Here is a 16,924-nt window from a genome sequence, read left to right on the forward strand (position 1 = left end):
GACAAAACATGTGACATCAGGACAAGGCTTGTGCCATGTGCCATCAGGACAAGGCATGAGCCATCAGGACAAGATCATGAGTGGGCTTTAGTGTTTTAAGTGAGAGCATCTCTTGCCAGGAGTTCTTCAAGGACTCATTTTGAAATTCAAGACTTAGAGATGTAAGACCTTGGCTGTCAACCCAACCAAATCATTTTCTACATGAGGTGATTGGTAAAGTGTTTCTGTGACTAGTAGGCTATGACTGAGAAAGTGGCAGCGGTGACTGGCTTGAATCTTTTTAACATATTATATTGCTTTTGGACTGAAAAAAACCTTAGAGAAAGCTGAATTTCATTGTTTTACAGATAAGAAAATGATTGTATAATGTGGTTAAGTAATGGCACAACACACACACACACACACACACACACACGCGCACACACACATACACACACACATCCCACTACTACTACCACCACCACCACACCCCACATAGTTATACAATATCTGCTGGGGGTAAGAATTTAATAAAAACTAGTTCCCCTTCTTGGTCTATCATCCATCTAGAACCCAGAAGTCCTAACTCATGGCTACCTGGTGTATTTCACCTTTATTCCCCAGAAAAATCTAAAGGAAACAGTACTTACTTCATTTAATTATGTTTGTTTTTCTTTGAGACAGGGCTGGCTTAAAATTCGCTATGTAGACCAGGCTGGTCTTGAACTCACAGAGATGCTGCTGCCTCTGTTCCTGAGTACTAGTATTAATGGTGTGTACTACCACACTCCCCAGTATTTATAAGGTAAGTACTGATGAACAATGTATTATATGGGCACATGATAGATTAAATATTATTTTATCCCTGAGTATTTTAAAGTTATTTTAAACTGTATAAAAACATGAATGCATTGATGTATTTTCTTTATAACTGGGGCAGCATATTACTAACTTTCTAAAGTACTAAAGTTTCTAAAGGAAGTGTGTCATTGTCTCTTTTCACCTATTACACAGGCTTAGGCTGATGCTGGACCAAGAAAACACAGTACTAGCCATTGGGCTTGGTAGGGACAAGCCTCACTAATTCACAATTTGTTTTTCCTTTTGTAGTCTTCAGATGAAATACAGGGTCTTGTTCCTGGTCTACCACTGAAGCCCTCACCCTGGTGACCCCATGCCTTTGATTCACAGTTTCTACAGTCATAATGTAGAAATATGTTCAATATTACAGAATTAGTCTATGGATCAAGTGATACACATATATAATCTGTCAAATATTACTTGTATAAGAGATTTCATAGCATGATGAAAAACACACTAGGGAAATCAGGAAATTTAGATCCTGGTGCTGGCCCACTGTCTTGCTATGACACCTTAGATAAGTCCTTTTAAAAAAATTCTTCAAGATACATGTAGATGGGTGTCTCAAAGAGTCATTTGGGGGAGAGGGGCAGAGTAACCCTGCTTTTATCAGCTTTTCTTAGATTTTCAAATATTATATTACATGAAGAATGAGTTCTGCCAAAAAATTACAATTTTATCTTAATTCCCCAGAGTGAGTTTACAACAGGAAAAGGGATAGGCAAAATTTCAGAAAATTCTTGGATGATTTTTTTAAAATCTGTCTTTACCTTGCATCCTTCGCAAGCATGAACTCCATAGTGGAAGCCTGATGCTTTATCCCCGCAGACTCGGCACTCAATGGCCATGAGGGAGTTGGCAGGCTCTTCATGAGGCCTGTTGTAGAGCTGGGTCTTTTCAGAATAATAAGGTGGGGATGCAGGTTCTACTTTGATCGCACCTGTGCATCGGAAAATTTGAGAAGATGGTTATCTCATGACAAACAATCCTAAAAGGGCACCGTGGCTTCCCATGGTGGCCTTCATATGTTCGTGCCATAACTTTACTACTCAGAGAAGTGCTGGGGAGCATGAAAGCACACTGGTGCTCAGATAGGAAAAAGTAGACTGTCATCTCAGGCAAGTCCCAACACCCCACACTCACCTGCACAAATAAAGCGGGAAGGGAATTAAGAGCGAGGGAATGAAGTCTGCCTCCTTGCTCCCCACAGACACTGCACATAGTTTGAAGCAGTGCAGTTTATTTGGCAGGCGGATGGACTGCATCTGGCACTCACTCTGTTATCATGGGTTTTATTGAAATGCTGCTCTTTAGAATTAGTTTTAAACCTTCCTTGAAAAAGAAACACAGAAGGAGGAACATGGCCAAGAAAATGCCACAGTGAGCCCAGCCCGAGGTGCCAGGTTATCAACAGGGTTGAGTCAAGAGGTGGTTTGTGAAGTGATCTCTGATAGAAAGCGGGAGAAACCTGTGTGAAGCAAGCGCTGCTTTTGCTGGTGGCTCAGGTCTACCAAATTTCCATATTAGGCTTTAACCCAGAACCACACAGATAAACACAACCACATATACTATCTATCTAAAGAAAACAACTAGAAATTACAGGAAGTTCTTACTTATGATCAAGTAATGATTGCTAGTGACACAGGGGTGACTCTGGAAAACCAGCACATCAGCCCACAAGATAGAAATCAAGGAAACAGCATCACAGAAATGATACTTTATCTTGAAAAGTTCAGTTCTGGTTTTTTTTTTTTTTTGATGATAATTTCCTTAATGGCATGATGATCTGTCAATCAGCTACAATGTTAAAATGTAAGTTTGTGCCCCAAAATAGGGTTTGGGGTAAATTTCACAAACTACAGATTAGAAAAAAATAACTGTAATAGTAACTTAGGGATGACCAGTCACAAAAATTGATCTACAACTGTGACACCAACTCATAAGAAGCTGGGGGAATGCAGTTTACACGATGGACTCTCAGCTAAAGGCACAACGGATAAAGTAATCATGCTAGAAATGCTCTTAAGAAGGTATCAAGGAAGGAAAGAAAGGAGGGGGGAGGAGAAGGAAAGGGAAAAGAGGTTGGAACAAACATTCATGTGCTGCCTTCTTTTGGCCTCTCTCACAGATATCTAGAACATCAAGGGCAATGGAAAAATGAGAGATAATGCTTTCTTTTTGGAGCTCTAATCCCCCGAACATTTATTCCAGGGTTACTCAGAGATTTGCCTAATCCAGTTTTAGGAGTTTGAAAAGCGAACATACTTTGGTATTCTTGGAGCTTCAGGTCATATTTGTAATCAGCGACCATTGGGTCAGCTCTTGTGTAGGGAATATCTTCATAGTGCGGAGCAGAAATGCTGGAGAAATCAACCGTGGTGAAGGGCTTGATGTCAAAGGAATGGGAGTGCTCATCCATCATAGAGAGGTCCACAGAGCTGATCCCGAAGTTGGTGGGCCAAAATGGCATCTCTGTGTCAACCATGGTAATTTCTGAAATGGAAAAAGAACAGGGTGTGAGTCAGGTTTTGGAGGAGAGAGCAGTCCTCTATGGACATACAGAGAGGGAGCTGAGTTTATCCCTAGTGAGGGAGGAGTGCATTACTGCCTTCCTAGTACCATCCAGGTGGCTTTACAGGGAGAAGGAAGTCAGCTTTCACTCGAGTATACTAGCAGACACCCTACAGTGTGTAGCTACATGGAAAAAATCAATCTAAATGTGATTTAGATTGCTCACACTGTCTGCTGCAGCAGGTCAGCTGGATCTAGTAATGGTTATTTTTCTTACTTCATATTGTTTCCACTTTTATTAAGATATAACTGATAAAATATTTAAATGATCACCGTAGTGCACTGTGAAATAATTACCATCATCAAATTAATTAAAATATTCCTCACTTTATAGAATTTTCTTTGTCTGTGTTGAAAAAACTTAAGGTTTGCTTCCTTAGCCAATTTCAACTATAGGATACAGTATTCCTAACTGTAGTCAGCTGTTGTCCATCAGGTCTCCAGAGCCTAATGGAAACTCTGGCCAGCCTTCCCATTTTCCTTATGCCCAGTCCTTGGCAATCAGCAACAGTGTGTGGGATTTGCTTTCCTGCTTCTGGTTTATTTCCCTTAGTACAACGTTTCTTTGGGTCATTTATATTGCTACAAGGGACAGAATTTTCTCCTTTCTAAAGGCCATACAGTACTCCAGTATACGTATATGTGTGCACATGCATATGTATGTGTGTACATTCTGCACATGTGTGTATCTACATATCACAGAGTTTTTTTTTGTTTTTACTTGTTCATGTGTCTTACGACTCTTATGTTGATTTCATCTCTTGGCAATAGCCAATAGTGTCATAATGAAATCTTGACATAGTGATTTTAGTTTCCTAGCCATATGTCTAGCAGAGGTACTGTTAATCACATGGAAATTTTACTTTTGGTTTTCTGAGGATCTCCACTTGTGTCCTATAATGGCTTTGCAGTACACAGCATATATCACTAAAAAGGTTTCTGTTGCTTGATATCCTTTCTTCTCTTTATGGGTCAGCCATTTGAACAGGCGTGGATCAGTATATTTTATTCTAGTTTTGATTTGCATTTCCCCAGGGATTAGTGATGTTGAACACTTTTTCATACACCTGTTGACCATTTGTATATTTTCTTTTCAGAAGTGGCTACGAATAGCCTTTGTGCATTGTCTTGGACTGAGCTCTTCGGTGTTTTGTTACTGATTTGTATTTCTCTTGTGTTCGTGTTCCTCTCTCTCTCTCTCTCTCTCTCTCTCTGTGTGTGTGTGCACTCACACACACACGTGTATCCCTGTGCATGGGAGGTGTCATCCTCAGGAACGTCTTTCACAACCTTTGAGATGTGGTCTCTTGTGGCCTGAAGTTCACAGTTAGGCTAGAATGACTGGTGTTAAGCTCCAGATATATTTTTTTCTTCACTTCCCAGGAGTACAAGTGTGTACTAGTATGCCTGTTATTTTTATGTGGGTTCTGGGTATTGAACTCAGTTTCTTATGCTTACAAGCACTTTACTGGCTAAGCATTCCTTCTCCCAGTCCTATGTATTTAAGATTCCTCTTTTCTCTCTCTCTCTCTCTCTCTCTCTCTCTCTCTCTCTCTCTCTCCTTTTAATTTTTTCTTTTCACTTCTGCCTCCCGGGTACTGAGATTAAAAGTGTGTGCCACCATGCCTGGCTCTTTTTTTAAAATTTATTTTTATGTGTATGAGTGTTTGCCTACATGTATGTATGTGTACCATGTAAATGTTCAGTGCCTGTGGAGGCCAGAAGATTGTGCCAGATCCCCTAGAACTGTAGTTACTGACAGTTATGAACTATCATGTAGGTGCTGGGAACTGAACCAGGGACCTCTGGAAGAGCAGCAAATGTGCATTTTTCTAAGTGTGATTTGCTACCATAGTAAGTAAAACAAAGCTCTAATCCATTTGGGTTCCAAGTACTAGATATGAACTGTGAGTCAGTGGTTAGTATAGACTATAAATCTTTATGCAATTGTAAGTCTGACTTAGTTCACTTGAAATGAGATCACCATTCAAAGTGGTGCCTAGAAAAATAATTACTCTAAATGCTCCAGAGCTATGTACATTCAAGGTTGTTAACCCTGGTAACAAAGAAATGACCTCATAAAGTTTTATCTTTGCTGTAGTCATATTGGCACCATTTGACAAAGGTTTTACTTACAGTAGGTGCTCATTAAATATTTATCTTTAAACATTAAATGACTTGATGGTTTGAGGAAAGTGAACTTTTAGCAAAGGGGTCAGGGAAGGAAACAAACAGACCCATTGAGTACCTCCTGTGTGCCAGACATATCTTCCTTTTCTTCCACGTGTGCTGAAATATTCTCACTTTATAGATTAATAAGACAGGACTTGCCCTGTAAGGTTACATGACTTGCCCAAGGTCCATGGGCTAGGTAGGTGTGGACAATTCAAACTGAAGGCTGACTCAGAAACTCTGTCCTTCCAATTAATCTCTCATTGATAAAAATGTTCTGGAAGATGGACTCTTCTCACAAGGGAATGGTCCTCTTGCTTTTCTTCCAGCATGCATTTTTCCCCCACAAAGGCTGCATGAGATGAAGAGGCTCAGATATGGTCTTCACAAGAAACCATGTGCCTCGTAGATACAAATGAGGAGACTGGCTTTGTGGATGAGCTCTGTGACTGCAAGAGGGCTCATTAGGCAACGTTTGGGTTCCCATGCCAGATATCTGCATAGTAAGTACCCAAACAACCTTCAGTTATCTGTGCTACGGTATAAACACTGCACACCAAAAAAGAGGAATGTGCATTGGTGATAACTTAGAGGACTCCATGGTCTCCGTGACATCTAGAAAGAAGTCTTTGCTCCTAATTATCAGGAGCACCCATCAAACTATGCTGTTTGCTTCAAAATCCATCTATATGGACCCAGCCCAAGTCACTGCATTTACTTTGCTGCTCTCCCCTAATTTTCATTTCTCTATGTTCTCACCCTTTGCTATCAGTCATTTTCACTTCAAAAGATATCTCTTCTTGTCCAGAGAGTAATGTCCTTAAAGCTGGATGTTTCTCATGACATCTATCGTGACTGATAGTGAGTTAAAGGTAGTGAGCATGCCTCTGTATAGACACTGAGAAGTGAAAATAAGGATGGAATACCTAGATTCCTAGGTTGCAGAAAAATTGGTAATTCATCATTTTATTGGTTAACTTCTTTTTCTGTTTGGGGATGGAACCCACGACTTTGCACATGCTAGGCAAATGCTCTATCATTTTCTTAGCTTTCCATGTGAGCAGGGGCTTTACAAGTGTGCAGTATCAAGTCTGGCTTTACAGGCTTTAAAAATACTTTTCAGGTTTATATAAAATTAAGTAAAAGGAAAACTCTTATATAGACTCTTACCTTCTGAGACAAAGGGTGTCCCCCTCTGCCACTAACCTGTGCTATTATGGCACATCTGTGACAACTAACAAGCCAGTATGGATATGCTCGGATGAACTAAAGTCATGTCTACATTACACACTGTGTGTAGATAAGTCTAAGGACGTTAGCAGGAGTATAATGTGATGTGTCTATCATTACAGTACCATACAGAACTAGTGTTCTGTCCTAACCAACCCCTGCATTCCCACATCCACCCTACCCTTCCTTTAAGGAATTCTGTTTCACTGAGTTCTATTATTAAGGTTGTGTTGTCAGGGAAGCAGGACAACAGCACCTTGCATCTCAACCTGGCATTAGAAGCCCTCCATGGCACATCCATGACTTGTTTTTTCAGCCTTATTTTCCATTGGTCATTTCAGACCTTTCCCCATACTTGGTATGTACTACCTCTAGATACCATGCTACTACCTGTCCTGCATTCTCTACTCTTGTCCTTCTTCATAGATGCAGAAGGTCATTGTATCTTTTTCCTATCCTTCATTTCTGTGCACCACATTCTTCCTTGTCTTTCAAAGCTAAATACTACTTTCTCCATGAAACCTTCCATGAATCCTCCTCTTCTTCAATGCTGACATAATTTCTGATCTGTTTAAGTATCTATGCTATAGATACAACATATTTATATAATATATAATACTATAGCCATAAATTCGATAGCCTCTATAACATTTACATTTTCATTTTGTCTGGAACGAAGAGACACCTTATCACCCTGTTTTTCGTGAGTCCTTCTGCATGGTTGTTGTGTTCTAAACACTTGCTAATTAAGTAATAATGTTATCTGGAGAAGAATAGAATGACTTCTCATTTTGCTGAGAAGGAAGAAGAAAATTAAGATACTTTCTCAGTGACTTAGTTTTGTTAAGATGTAAGCTCCCCTGAAAAGATTAAGCTTTGATGTTATAACTAAGACACAACATGAGCTCAAAACCTGTCCCCAACCCTTTGGGCACTATCAGGAAGATTAGAACTAAGTTATTTTTTCTTCTTTTGTCATACTGGGCACTGAACTTGGAATTGTCCATATGATAGGTAAGTGCTTTACTACTGAATTATGCCCTAGCCCAGGTTTCCTTATTTTTCTAGGAAGGGAGGACAAGGAAGAAAGAAAAGCATTTGCCTCTTCATCTTTAAGAAGACATATTGCTAACACACATGACTTCCTCCCCTTCTCCTTTTTCTGTAATTCTGGGACACCTTGACCTCAACAGTATTACTCCATGGACACGATTACTGAGAGGCACGGGATCCAAACATGCTTTATTTTACTTTGACTTAGAGATGGTCCAGGAAAGCTGCTTCTTATTTTGTCTTTAGAAAACATAAGCTTCTGTTGCTGCCAAGCTGTAAGTCAAGTAGGTGTTTTTTGTTACTCCGTGCAATTATCCATGAAAGAGCAAATGGACAAAATATTTGCATGAACAACAGCCCTTCTTAGGAATAACTCAGTGTCTTAACTTTCCAGCTGGGTGACATGAGTCCTGTTGCCTCAGGACTTATCCTTCAATTTCACAACCTTTCAAGAAAGTCTTTAGACACACTTTGTGTGCAATGACACAGCTCTATGCTGTTTCTCTTTGACCATCAAACTTGGCTTTCAATTCTCTTATGGTTAATGAGCAGCCTTCTCACACTACTCCAAATTATAATGCATTCCAAACAAAAGTGTAATCGATTTCACGCAAGAGTAAAGTGACTTCTCTAATCGAATAGGCTCTAGTTGGGAGTATGGAAGTGGGTCAGAAAGGTATCAGATTATGAAATCAAGCACCAGGATTATATGGTTTGCCTTTGGAATATTATGTTGTTCTCCAGGGAAAGAATTCTACTAGAAATCTAAGGAGGGTTGGGGTGTGATTTAGTGAGAGTTTGCCTGGCATAAGTGAAGTCCCAGGTTCAATCCCCAGTACAGAAAAAAAGGTAAATGACATCACATCTATAAGATGATTGTTTTAAAACCCAGGGTATAAGTTCTATAGAGGTTGGGGTTGTAGCTGGGTAGTAGAGTGCTAGCTCAGCACGTACAAGATCCTGGATTCAATTTCCAGCACCAAAAGAGAGGGGGAGAAAGGACACCTGAGCTAATGTTTCAACCCTCAGTATTTACAGTGCTTGATATTTAAGACCCCCGAGTCTTTGATTATCCTGGCTACTGGACTGTAATGATCTCTTTTAATCCTCGCAACAGCTCTGCACAGGATACTCAGAATGCTTTCATTGGTTTGCTTTTTTTTTTCTGTCTTGACAGGATCTTACTGTGCAGTTCTGGCTGTCCTGGAACTCACTCTGTAGACTAGACTGGCCTTAAACTCACGGAGTTCTTCCTGCCTCTGCCTCTAGAGAACTGGGATTACAGGAATGTGCCACCAAGTACTCAGAATTCTCAAAGAGGAGTAATCAAGCACTGATGATATATCTCAGTGACAAAACACTTGCTTAACATATATGAAGCTGAGTTCTAAGCCCATCTCTGAAAGCTTTGAGGGAAATATGGCACAAATACAAAAGTAATGTATGGACAATTATTAGCAAGAGCTGGGTGTTGAGCACAAAGGTTTGAAACACTGTGACCACACATTTAACCTCTTAAACTAAACTATTCTGCCTAGGAAAATATCTCTCTTTCTGATCTTCTAGATTTACACTAAACATCAACATATTTCTTTCTTTATTTAAAATCAATAAATTTTTTAAATTTCATTTTACGTTCCAACCATAGTTATCCTTCCCCCATACTCTCCTCCTCTTCCCCCATCACACCTCATCTACTCCTCCCAACGCGTAAGGACTCCCATGGGGAGTCAACAAAGTCTGGCACATTAAGTTGGGGTAGGACCAAGCCCCTCCCCCTTGCATTAAGGCTGAGAATGGTATTCCAATATAGGGAATGGACTCCAACAAACTAGCTGATGCACCAGGGATAGATCCTGGCCCCACTGCCAGGGGCCCCTCAGATAGTCCAAGCTTTCTTCGATAGCTCAGTTGGTAGAGCAGAGGACTATAGTTGATGACCATCAACACAATTCAACAGCTCCTGCTAGACCAGGCATGACACAGGATGCTGGTGATAAAGAGTAACTCAGAGAAATATATTCAGAGGGTAACGAAGCAATGTGGCAACATCTCATAGAGTCTCTAGAGCTTAGTGATTTGGTTAGCAATGACTTTCAAGAGACATTTAACCATGGATTTTCAATGTCTTCTTGTTTTAGTTAATGTCATGGTACTCACAAGTATGGCTCCTACTTGTTTACCCAGTCAACTCTTCTTTAATGATATATGTAAATCACAGTACAGTACAAACTAACTTGGGAATTATATGGTTCCTTTTCCATCACTGAACCAACATCCATAAATAAAAAAATCTTCCTAAAACATTATAAGGGAAAAAAGCCATTTTGTAGTAATTGTTGTTTTCCATTTGACAGTAAAAGAACATGGGCATAATGATCTGCTTATGAATACAGTCAGTGAGAGACTGGGTGGGCAAGAAAACATCTTTTCTGTCTCCTGGCCCAGCATCCTTTGAGCTTTGTGGTGTTGTCACTATATTGATATAATATGTTGAAAAAGAGACTTTTATCCTAAGCCAATTTTCATAGATCAAGATGTATTTGGTCTTAATTAATATATACGAGTCACCAGCAAATTTCAAAAGCTTCACGCAAAAAACCATTTACCAGATGACAGACAGTCACAGAATAAGATTCAGAAGAAATATGCAACAGAATTATTCCTGTTCTGGTTTGAATGTGAAATGTACCCTACAGGATCACATGTTGAAGCACTTGGTACCCAGATAGCATGCACAATTTTGGAACCTTTAAGAGGTGGGGCCTACCTGGAGCAAGTAGGCTGTTCAGTGGTGAGCCTTGAGCCCCACTTCATCCTTTAGACTTTTTCTGCTTCCTGTTCCCTCAAGGCGTGAAGACTTGAGAAATCTGAACTGCCTACTGACATTTCTAGCCATAGTGATACCTTCTCAAACCAGGATCCCCAATAAATCCTTCTTTTTCCAGGTCATTTCTTGTCAAGCATTTGGTCACAGTGAAGAGAAAAATATGCACTACTAACAAAAATAATAACCTCCAAATGAATGGGGAGGTTAAAGGAATGATTCATCTAATAGATTAAGCATTGTAGTGGTCTGAGTTTTCACATAATAAATAGAAATAACCTTATCTTATTTGTTACTTTTGTAGGTTGTTGTTCTGAACACTAACAACAAAGAAGGAAAAAGCATTGCTATTCCCAATGCCCAGATTAAAATTCTGCCTTGGAGGTCTTAGTTTCGTAATCTCTCTATAGCTAATTTTGCCATCTCATTCTGTTCTGAAGACTAATGAGACAATATACGTAAAACATCTAGCATAGGGACAGATACTTATTAAGCTCTAAATAAACAATAGTGGTCATTTTTGTACATATTAGTAGCCAGAGTCCCATCGACGTATAAAAGGTGGGCTAAAAGCCTCCAAAGTGGCCTCTGGGGGTAAGGAAGAGGAAGAAACACCAGCAGAGTTCTATTGTTCAAATAGAACTATGCCTAAAACAGATGTCCTGTTTTAAAAACCTGTGGTAAAGGAGAGTGAGTGCCTGGCTTCTCAAAGTTACTCACTCCAAAGCTTAATTGTTCCTTTGTGGCAGGGAAAGTCTTTCTTATTTGGCATCACCCCAACTGTATTATACATATGCTAATTATGTTCCTTTAAAAATCATTACACAGAAAAATATCAGGTAGTCAAGCAAATTTAGAAAGCCTGGGTTAGGCAAGGTTGAACATGTTGTCTGCAAGACTTAAACTCATGATTCACACTCAAGGAAAGAAACAAGCAGTATTACAGTTTAATGTTTGAAGGACAATTGCGTATGAAACCACAGTCTACTGATATTGGAGCTTTTAACTATTCCTTTCAAAGTTATTGCAGTGTAATTATGGACAACCAACTTAACCCCAAACTACAGGAAACTACGCTGTGGAGCAGAGAGGAGAAAAAGGTGTATTGGGGAAAGGCAACGTGGTAGTAAAAGGGTTGAAGGCTTATGTTCTACAGTAAGAGGTTAACAGTTGGGAACACAGTATAAAAATTAGCAGCCAAGCACGTGATTATCAAGACATGGAGGTGAATGCCAAAAGAGAGCTCTGGAGATAAATATCAATACTTTTGAAACAGAATTATTGTGGTGGGGATCTCTATTATTTTAATTAAGATCTTTATACTGACTGATTTCTAAAAAAGATGAATTCAATTGGTTACATTAAAAATTAAGTCTCAAATATGCTTTATTTTTAACTCTACTACTGAAATATATCCCAACCTCTTAAATACTTTTAACTATAATATTTTCCCATGATTTCACCTAACAAGTAGGAGTAAGTCTATTCCTTGCTTGTACTTTATGTTATTAAAAAGGAATGCTTGTGTAATAATATAGAAAAGTAGAAAAGATAAATCAAAATAAAAGAATAGATATTTGATCAAAAGATGACTCTCCTTCTGAGTAACACGCTTATAAAATAAAAGTCTATTTATTTACTTTAAAGAATTGTGGGTATCTGTGTGCGAGTGCACCCCTGCTCACATGTACACATGTGTTCAGGAGCCCAATTATGTGTGGGAGCCAGAGGAAAATGTTGGGTGTCACTTTCAGGACATCACTCATCCTAGTTTTGGCACAGGTTCCAAAACTAGGAACCTCTCATTAGTCTGGAGCTCACCATTAGGTTAGGGTGACTGACTACTGAGCCCCAGGGATCTATCTACTCCTGCCCCCTCGGCCCTGGGATTACAAATGTGTGCCAGATTTTTAAAAATATGGGTTCTGGGGATTAACTCAGGTTGTGTCTTCTAGGCAAGTGCTTTTATCAAGTGAGCCATTTCCTTAACCCCTGTATCAATTTTCTTCTCCTTGATTAGTGCCGCAGGCCTTTCTTTACTAAGGGAGGAAAATAACTCTCAATCTCATTCAGAAAAGTACAATTTAATAATGATAGCTAACAATCTTTAATCACTTAAGCAGAAGGCATTTTATCTTATGCCCATCTTGCATGCACTTTCGTGTATAAGATACATAAAGTATAATTTGCATATAAAATGGACCAGGAAGTTATATATAATTATTACCACCTAATAGTGTTAAAAATAGAGTTAAGTAAATTTCATAACATTACATAGTTAATTGATATTACAGCAGGAATTTAAATTCAGTTGTGGCATCTATGACAATAGAAAGGTTTAGAGATGAATTCTATGTTGTGCTGTAGTCTAGAGGGATGAAGCCGACTATAAGCTATATGGTGTAGAAGATGACCCAATGCTTTAGAAATCGGAAACTGGAGAACAGAAGAGGAGGAAGGCAATGGGAAGGACAGGGTGGACAAGACTGTTTTTACTAGAAGGTAAGATCTAAGCAAAGACTTGAGGGGCGAAGAGAGACAGTCAATGATGTTTCAGAGGCAACGTACCTGTGGAAGAAAAGGAGCTGAGGGAGAAACACCAGGCAGGACAATGCATAGAATATTGGGGGCCTAGAAAGAATGCCAGTAATGTTGAAGCAGAGTCAAGGGGAGATGGACAGGAGAAGAAAGGAACTGTAGAAGTCTCCTGGGGTGGGGAAACAGCTTTCATTACCTGTGAGTTGGAAGCCTCTGAAGGGTGTTGAGCTAGGGACAGGCCCGACTTTTTAACATGATGGATAGGAGGTGGGTGGAAAACAATATTGGAAGGACAGACACATTAAACAAACAAACAAATAAAACCTGTCAGGAGACCACTTTCTAGTGCAGAGGCAGTATATTGGATCAGGCTTTGGCAGCCTAGGTGGTAGAGGAGAGAGCACATTTTCAGACTGGAGGAGACAAGAGCCATAGATGTGGCTTTTCAGAGAAATTTTCATGCTTCCAATTGGAAGAAAGCTTCCAATTCACAGGTTGAACAGGTTGAAGTTCCTTGAACCTGACCTTGAAAAACAGGGAGGATTTGAAAAGGTAGACAACTGGGAAAGGCATTTAAGGACATGCTAAACTTGGAGGCAAGAGGGAATGTGGGCCTATTTTTGCAAAATGAAATTGTCTGAAGAGGGCTTGACAGGTTCTTTCCCGGATATGGTGGGAAGGAAGGAAATGGAGCCATGCTACCAAAAGGCAGTGAAAACCAGGCAAAGGTGTGGACGTCTCAACACTATGATGCCTTGCAAGCAGCGGATACTCAGTAATAGTCAAAGCTGCTGGAGACAGCTGTAGGGCTGCTCCTCTGCCAGTCTAGTGTGGACATAAGAGCTTCTACCTGGCACAGACTGAGAAGGGGTAACTCACATGTAACTTATAGTTGACTGTTTAAAATCTACTTTATGGTGTTAACCACACATGGTACTTTCCATAGCTATGAGGGCACCTTAATCTTGTTTTGGCAATCTCTTATTCAAATAAAAATTACATGGGTCTAAAGCACTGTGTGTTCAAATAGCCACGTGACCTCCATTCTGGAGTTGTGAGAGTGGGATTGCAGTTGCTGTTAGTTGCACATGCAATTTCTTCATCTGTAAATCAGCTACAGGTGCAAAACTGGGCATTCAAAGGAAGGAGCAGCCCAGTAGAAATGTACAGAAACAAGATTCTATTCAAAGGATTCCAACATATTATCATAAGTACTCAGTACCAGCAGATGGACAGGAAGCAGTCACTAACTCCTATGTCACTCTAGTGTGGCCAAAGAAGCTAAAATAATGAAACTGTGAGTCAGTTGTGGTCCCTCAAGTCAGTGAAGAAATTTACTCAGCCCAGATTTCCTCTGAGCTAAGAAATGCATACATAGCAATATAGTGTGATGTTAGAATTTCTTCAGCATTACTTCTTCAGGGCAAAGGTATAACTAAGGGAGTGTACTCACAGACACAATGAGCTGACAATATCAGAGCTATGATTGTGTTTTTTGTTAAAGAGATCATATTTTAAACTACATATTTCCACTTATATTTTACTACATATTTTGCACTCACATTTTAGCATTTTGAGAGAATAACTGCTTTTTGGTCACTTTCAAAACCAACTATAATGAGATTAACAAAAGTCAGTCAGCTGTGGCAGGCCTGCCTGTGAGCCAGCACTAATGAGGAGGAGGCAGAAAGAGTGTGGATTTAAGGTTTGATAGCAAGACCCTGCTTTAAAAAAATTCATGTGTTTTCCTGTGACATTTCTTTCATGATTTTCAAATACTTTAATTTCACAAATATTGAGAGAATACAAGAGAACTGACCATTTTAGGAAGATACCAAGTCTAGAAATCAACTTAATTCAAGTCTTGGAGTTTAAGAAAGAAGTTCAAAACAGTTAAATTGGAAATACAGACAGAACTAGAGCCATGCTAAAGAGAAAGAAAGTTAGTACCAACAACTACAAAATTCTCTAAAAATGCCTTGAATTGTTTTTCCTTCTTCATTGCTGGGGATGGAACCAGGGTTTTTGTACATACTAGGTAAGTACCTTCCCCCCACCACAAGCTACATTCCAGTTCTCTGAATTGCTATTGCACGGGAGATTATGAAATTCAGAGTTGTATCAATAATTTAAATCTTTTCCGGACTTTCACTTCAACAAATAAAGACTATCAGAACTTAGACAGTTTTTTTAATGTCTCTAAGGAAAAAGATGAACAATTACTGCTTCCATTTAAATTCAGAGAATAATTTCAATTTTGGGCATTTGATTTCTTTGGTTTCTTCAGAGCTAAATGTTAATGCAGTGGAAGCAATTTCCCCATCTTAAACACAACAAAACAAAGCAACCCAAGGCTGGAGATAAAGCTCAGTGGTAGAGAACTTGCCTAGCAAACACAGGCTCCTGAGGTCCATCCCTAGTACTGTAAAGTTTTTTGTTATTGTTGTTTTGTTTTTAAAGATGAGATATAGAGCTGTTTTCTTCAGGCTTGTATTTTCTTCTTAAAGCACTCAAGGCAGGTTCATAATGATGTCCCATTTTTATCATCGGCAGTATACTAGTGATCATAGCTGCTTTCCAAGAAGTCTTTTTATTCAGAAACTGCTACTCATTTTAGTGCAAAGTAGATGATTCCAGGTTCTGTTTTCCATATTCTTTAAACTGCTTAAAAATCAGATACTCTCAGAATTTTCTGTTTCATCCTCCAGTAACAAATATGTCAAGGCTAAAAACAATAAACTTCACAGAGGGCTTTAGATCTGCTTTTATAAACACTGTGCTATTCAATCTTCACAGTACCCTGTTAAAATAAGGCCCAAAAGGAAAAAGGAAAAGAACCTGCTCCATTCACAAAACTTGTATGTAGGCAAAATAGGACTGGTCCTTACATTTTGGTCCCTTTAACCTTCTGGCCAGGTGAGAACTTCAATTATCTGTTTCTAGCATATACCATTGCCCAGAGCCCCTTACACAGTTTAAATATCCCCCATAGAAGTATATGCAATCAACACTGCTCCATCTCTGTGGGACTCTGGTTTCGAAGGGCTCTATTGCAGCATTTGTCATGTCTCTGAGGCGCATTTCCATTGCTCAATCAGATCCAGAGGACAAGTGTCATCATCCTTCAAGCTCTGGTGCAACAGCCGAAAATTATAGAATCCACACAGGACTGAGTCTGGCACTCAGAGCAGGAGGCGTATCGAGCATGAGCCTGAGGAAGCGTCCCTTCCACTGTGCCAATTTTGATTAGTGGAAATCAGAGCCAGCACGAGGTTACTTAGGGTTGCCTGCAGAACTCTTGAAAAAGAAAAGGAGTGGGATGAAAGGGACAGAGTGCTCATGAAGCCTATGAAAAAATGTACAGATGTTCTCTTTGGGTATAACGGTTAACTAAGAGACTTTAACTTCATGGATACGAACAATGCAGCTGTATCTCTAGGACCAAAACTAAACATGTAGGGTTTTTTTTCCCTTTTCTTCAGTAGCAGTACCCAGCTTCAGTACCACTTTGCTTCAGATGGCGGAAGAATGAACCCCTAAGCCGATGGTCTAGGTCAACGATAGAATCTCTATGGCACTTCATCAGTGCTGGCTTTAGATAGCTAATGATGATTGTACACTTGATTTATTTTCAAGTTTATCTGTTTGTTTTAGCAGGAGTGGAATAAATATTTTATGATCAACCATAAAACA

The 16,924-nt window shown here is 39.5% G+C and overlaps 1 protein-coding gene across 5 annotated transcripts in view; it reads right to left on the minus strand.

The window, feature by feature from the left end:
- Positions 1 to 16,924, minus strand: part of Pparg (peroxisome proliferator activated receptor gamma) — a 125,640-nt gene that overhangs the window by 48,913 nt on the left and 59,803 nt on the right. For all 5 annotated transcript variants that reach the window (XM_085686884.2, XM_085686885.2, XM_085686883.1 and 2 more), the window contains 2 exons: positions 3,106 to 3,333; positions 1,611 to 1,780 (listed from right to left, as the gene is read on the minus strand). In XM_085686884.2, the coding sequence (XP_085543010.1) occupies positions 1,611 to 1,780; positions 3,106 to 3,325 (390 nt within the window). In that variant the 5' untranslated portion in view covers positions 3,326 to 3,333. The remainder of the gene's footprint in view (positions 1 to 1,610; positions 1,781 to 3,105; positions 3,334 to 16,924) is intronic.

The sequence above is a fragment of the Myodes glareolus genome, chromosome 3 (genome assembly GCF_982192425.1).
Source record: "Myodes glareolus chromosome 3, mMyoGla1.1, whole genome shotgun sequence".
NCBI classification, from domain to species: Eukaryota; Metazoa; Chordata; class Mammalia; order Rodentia; family Cricetidae; genus Myodes; species Myodes glareolus.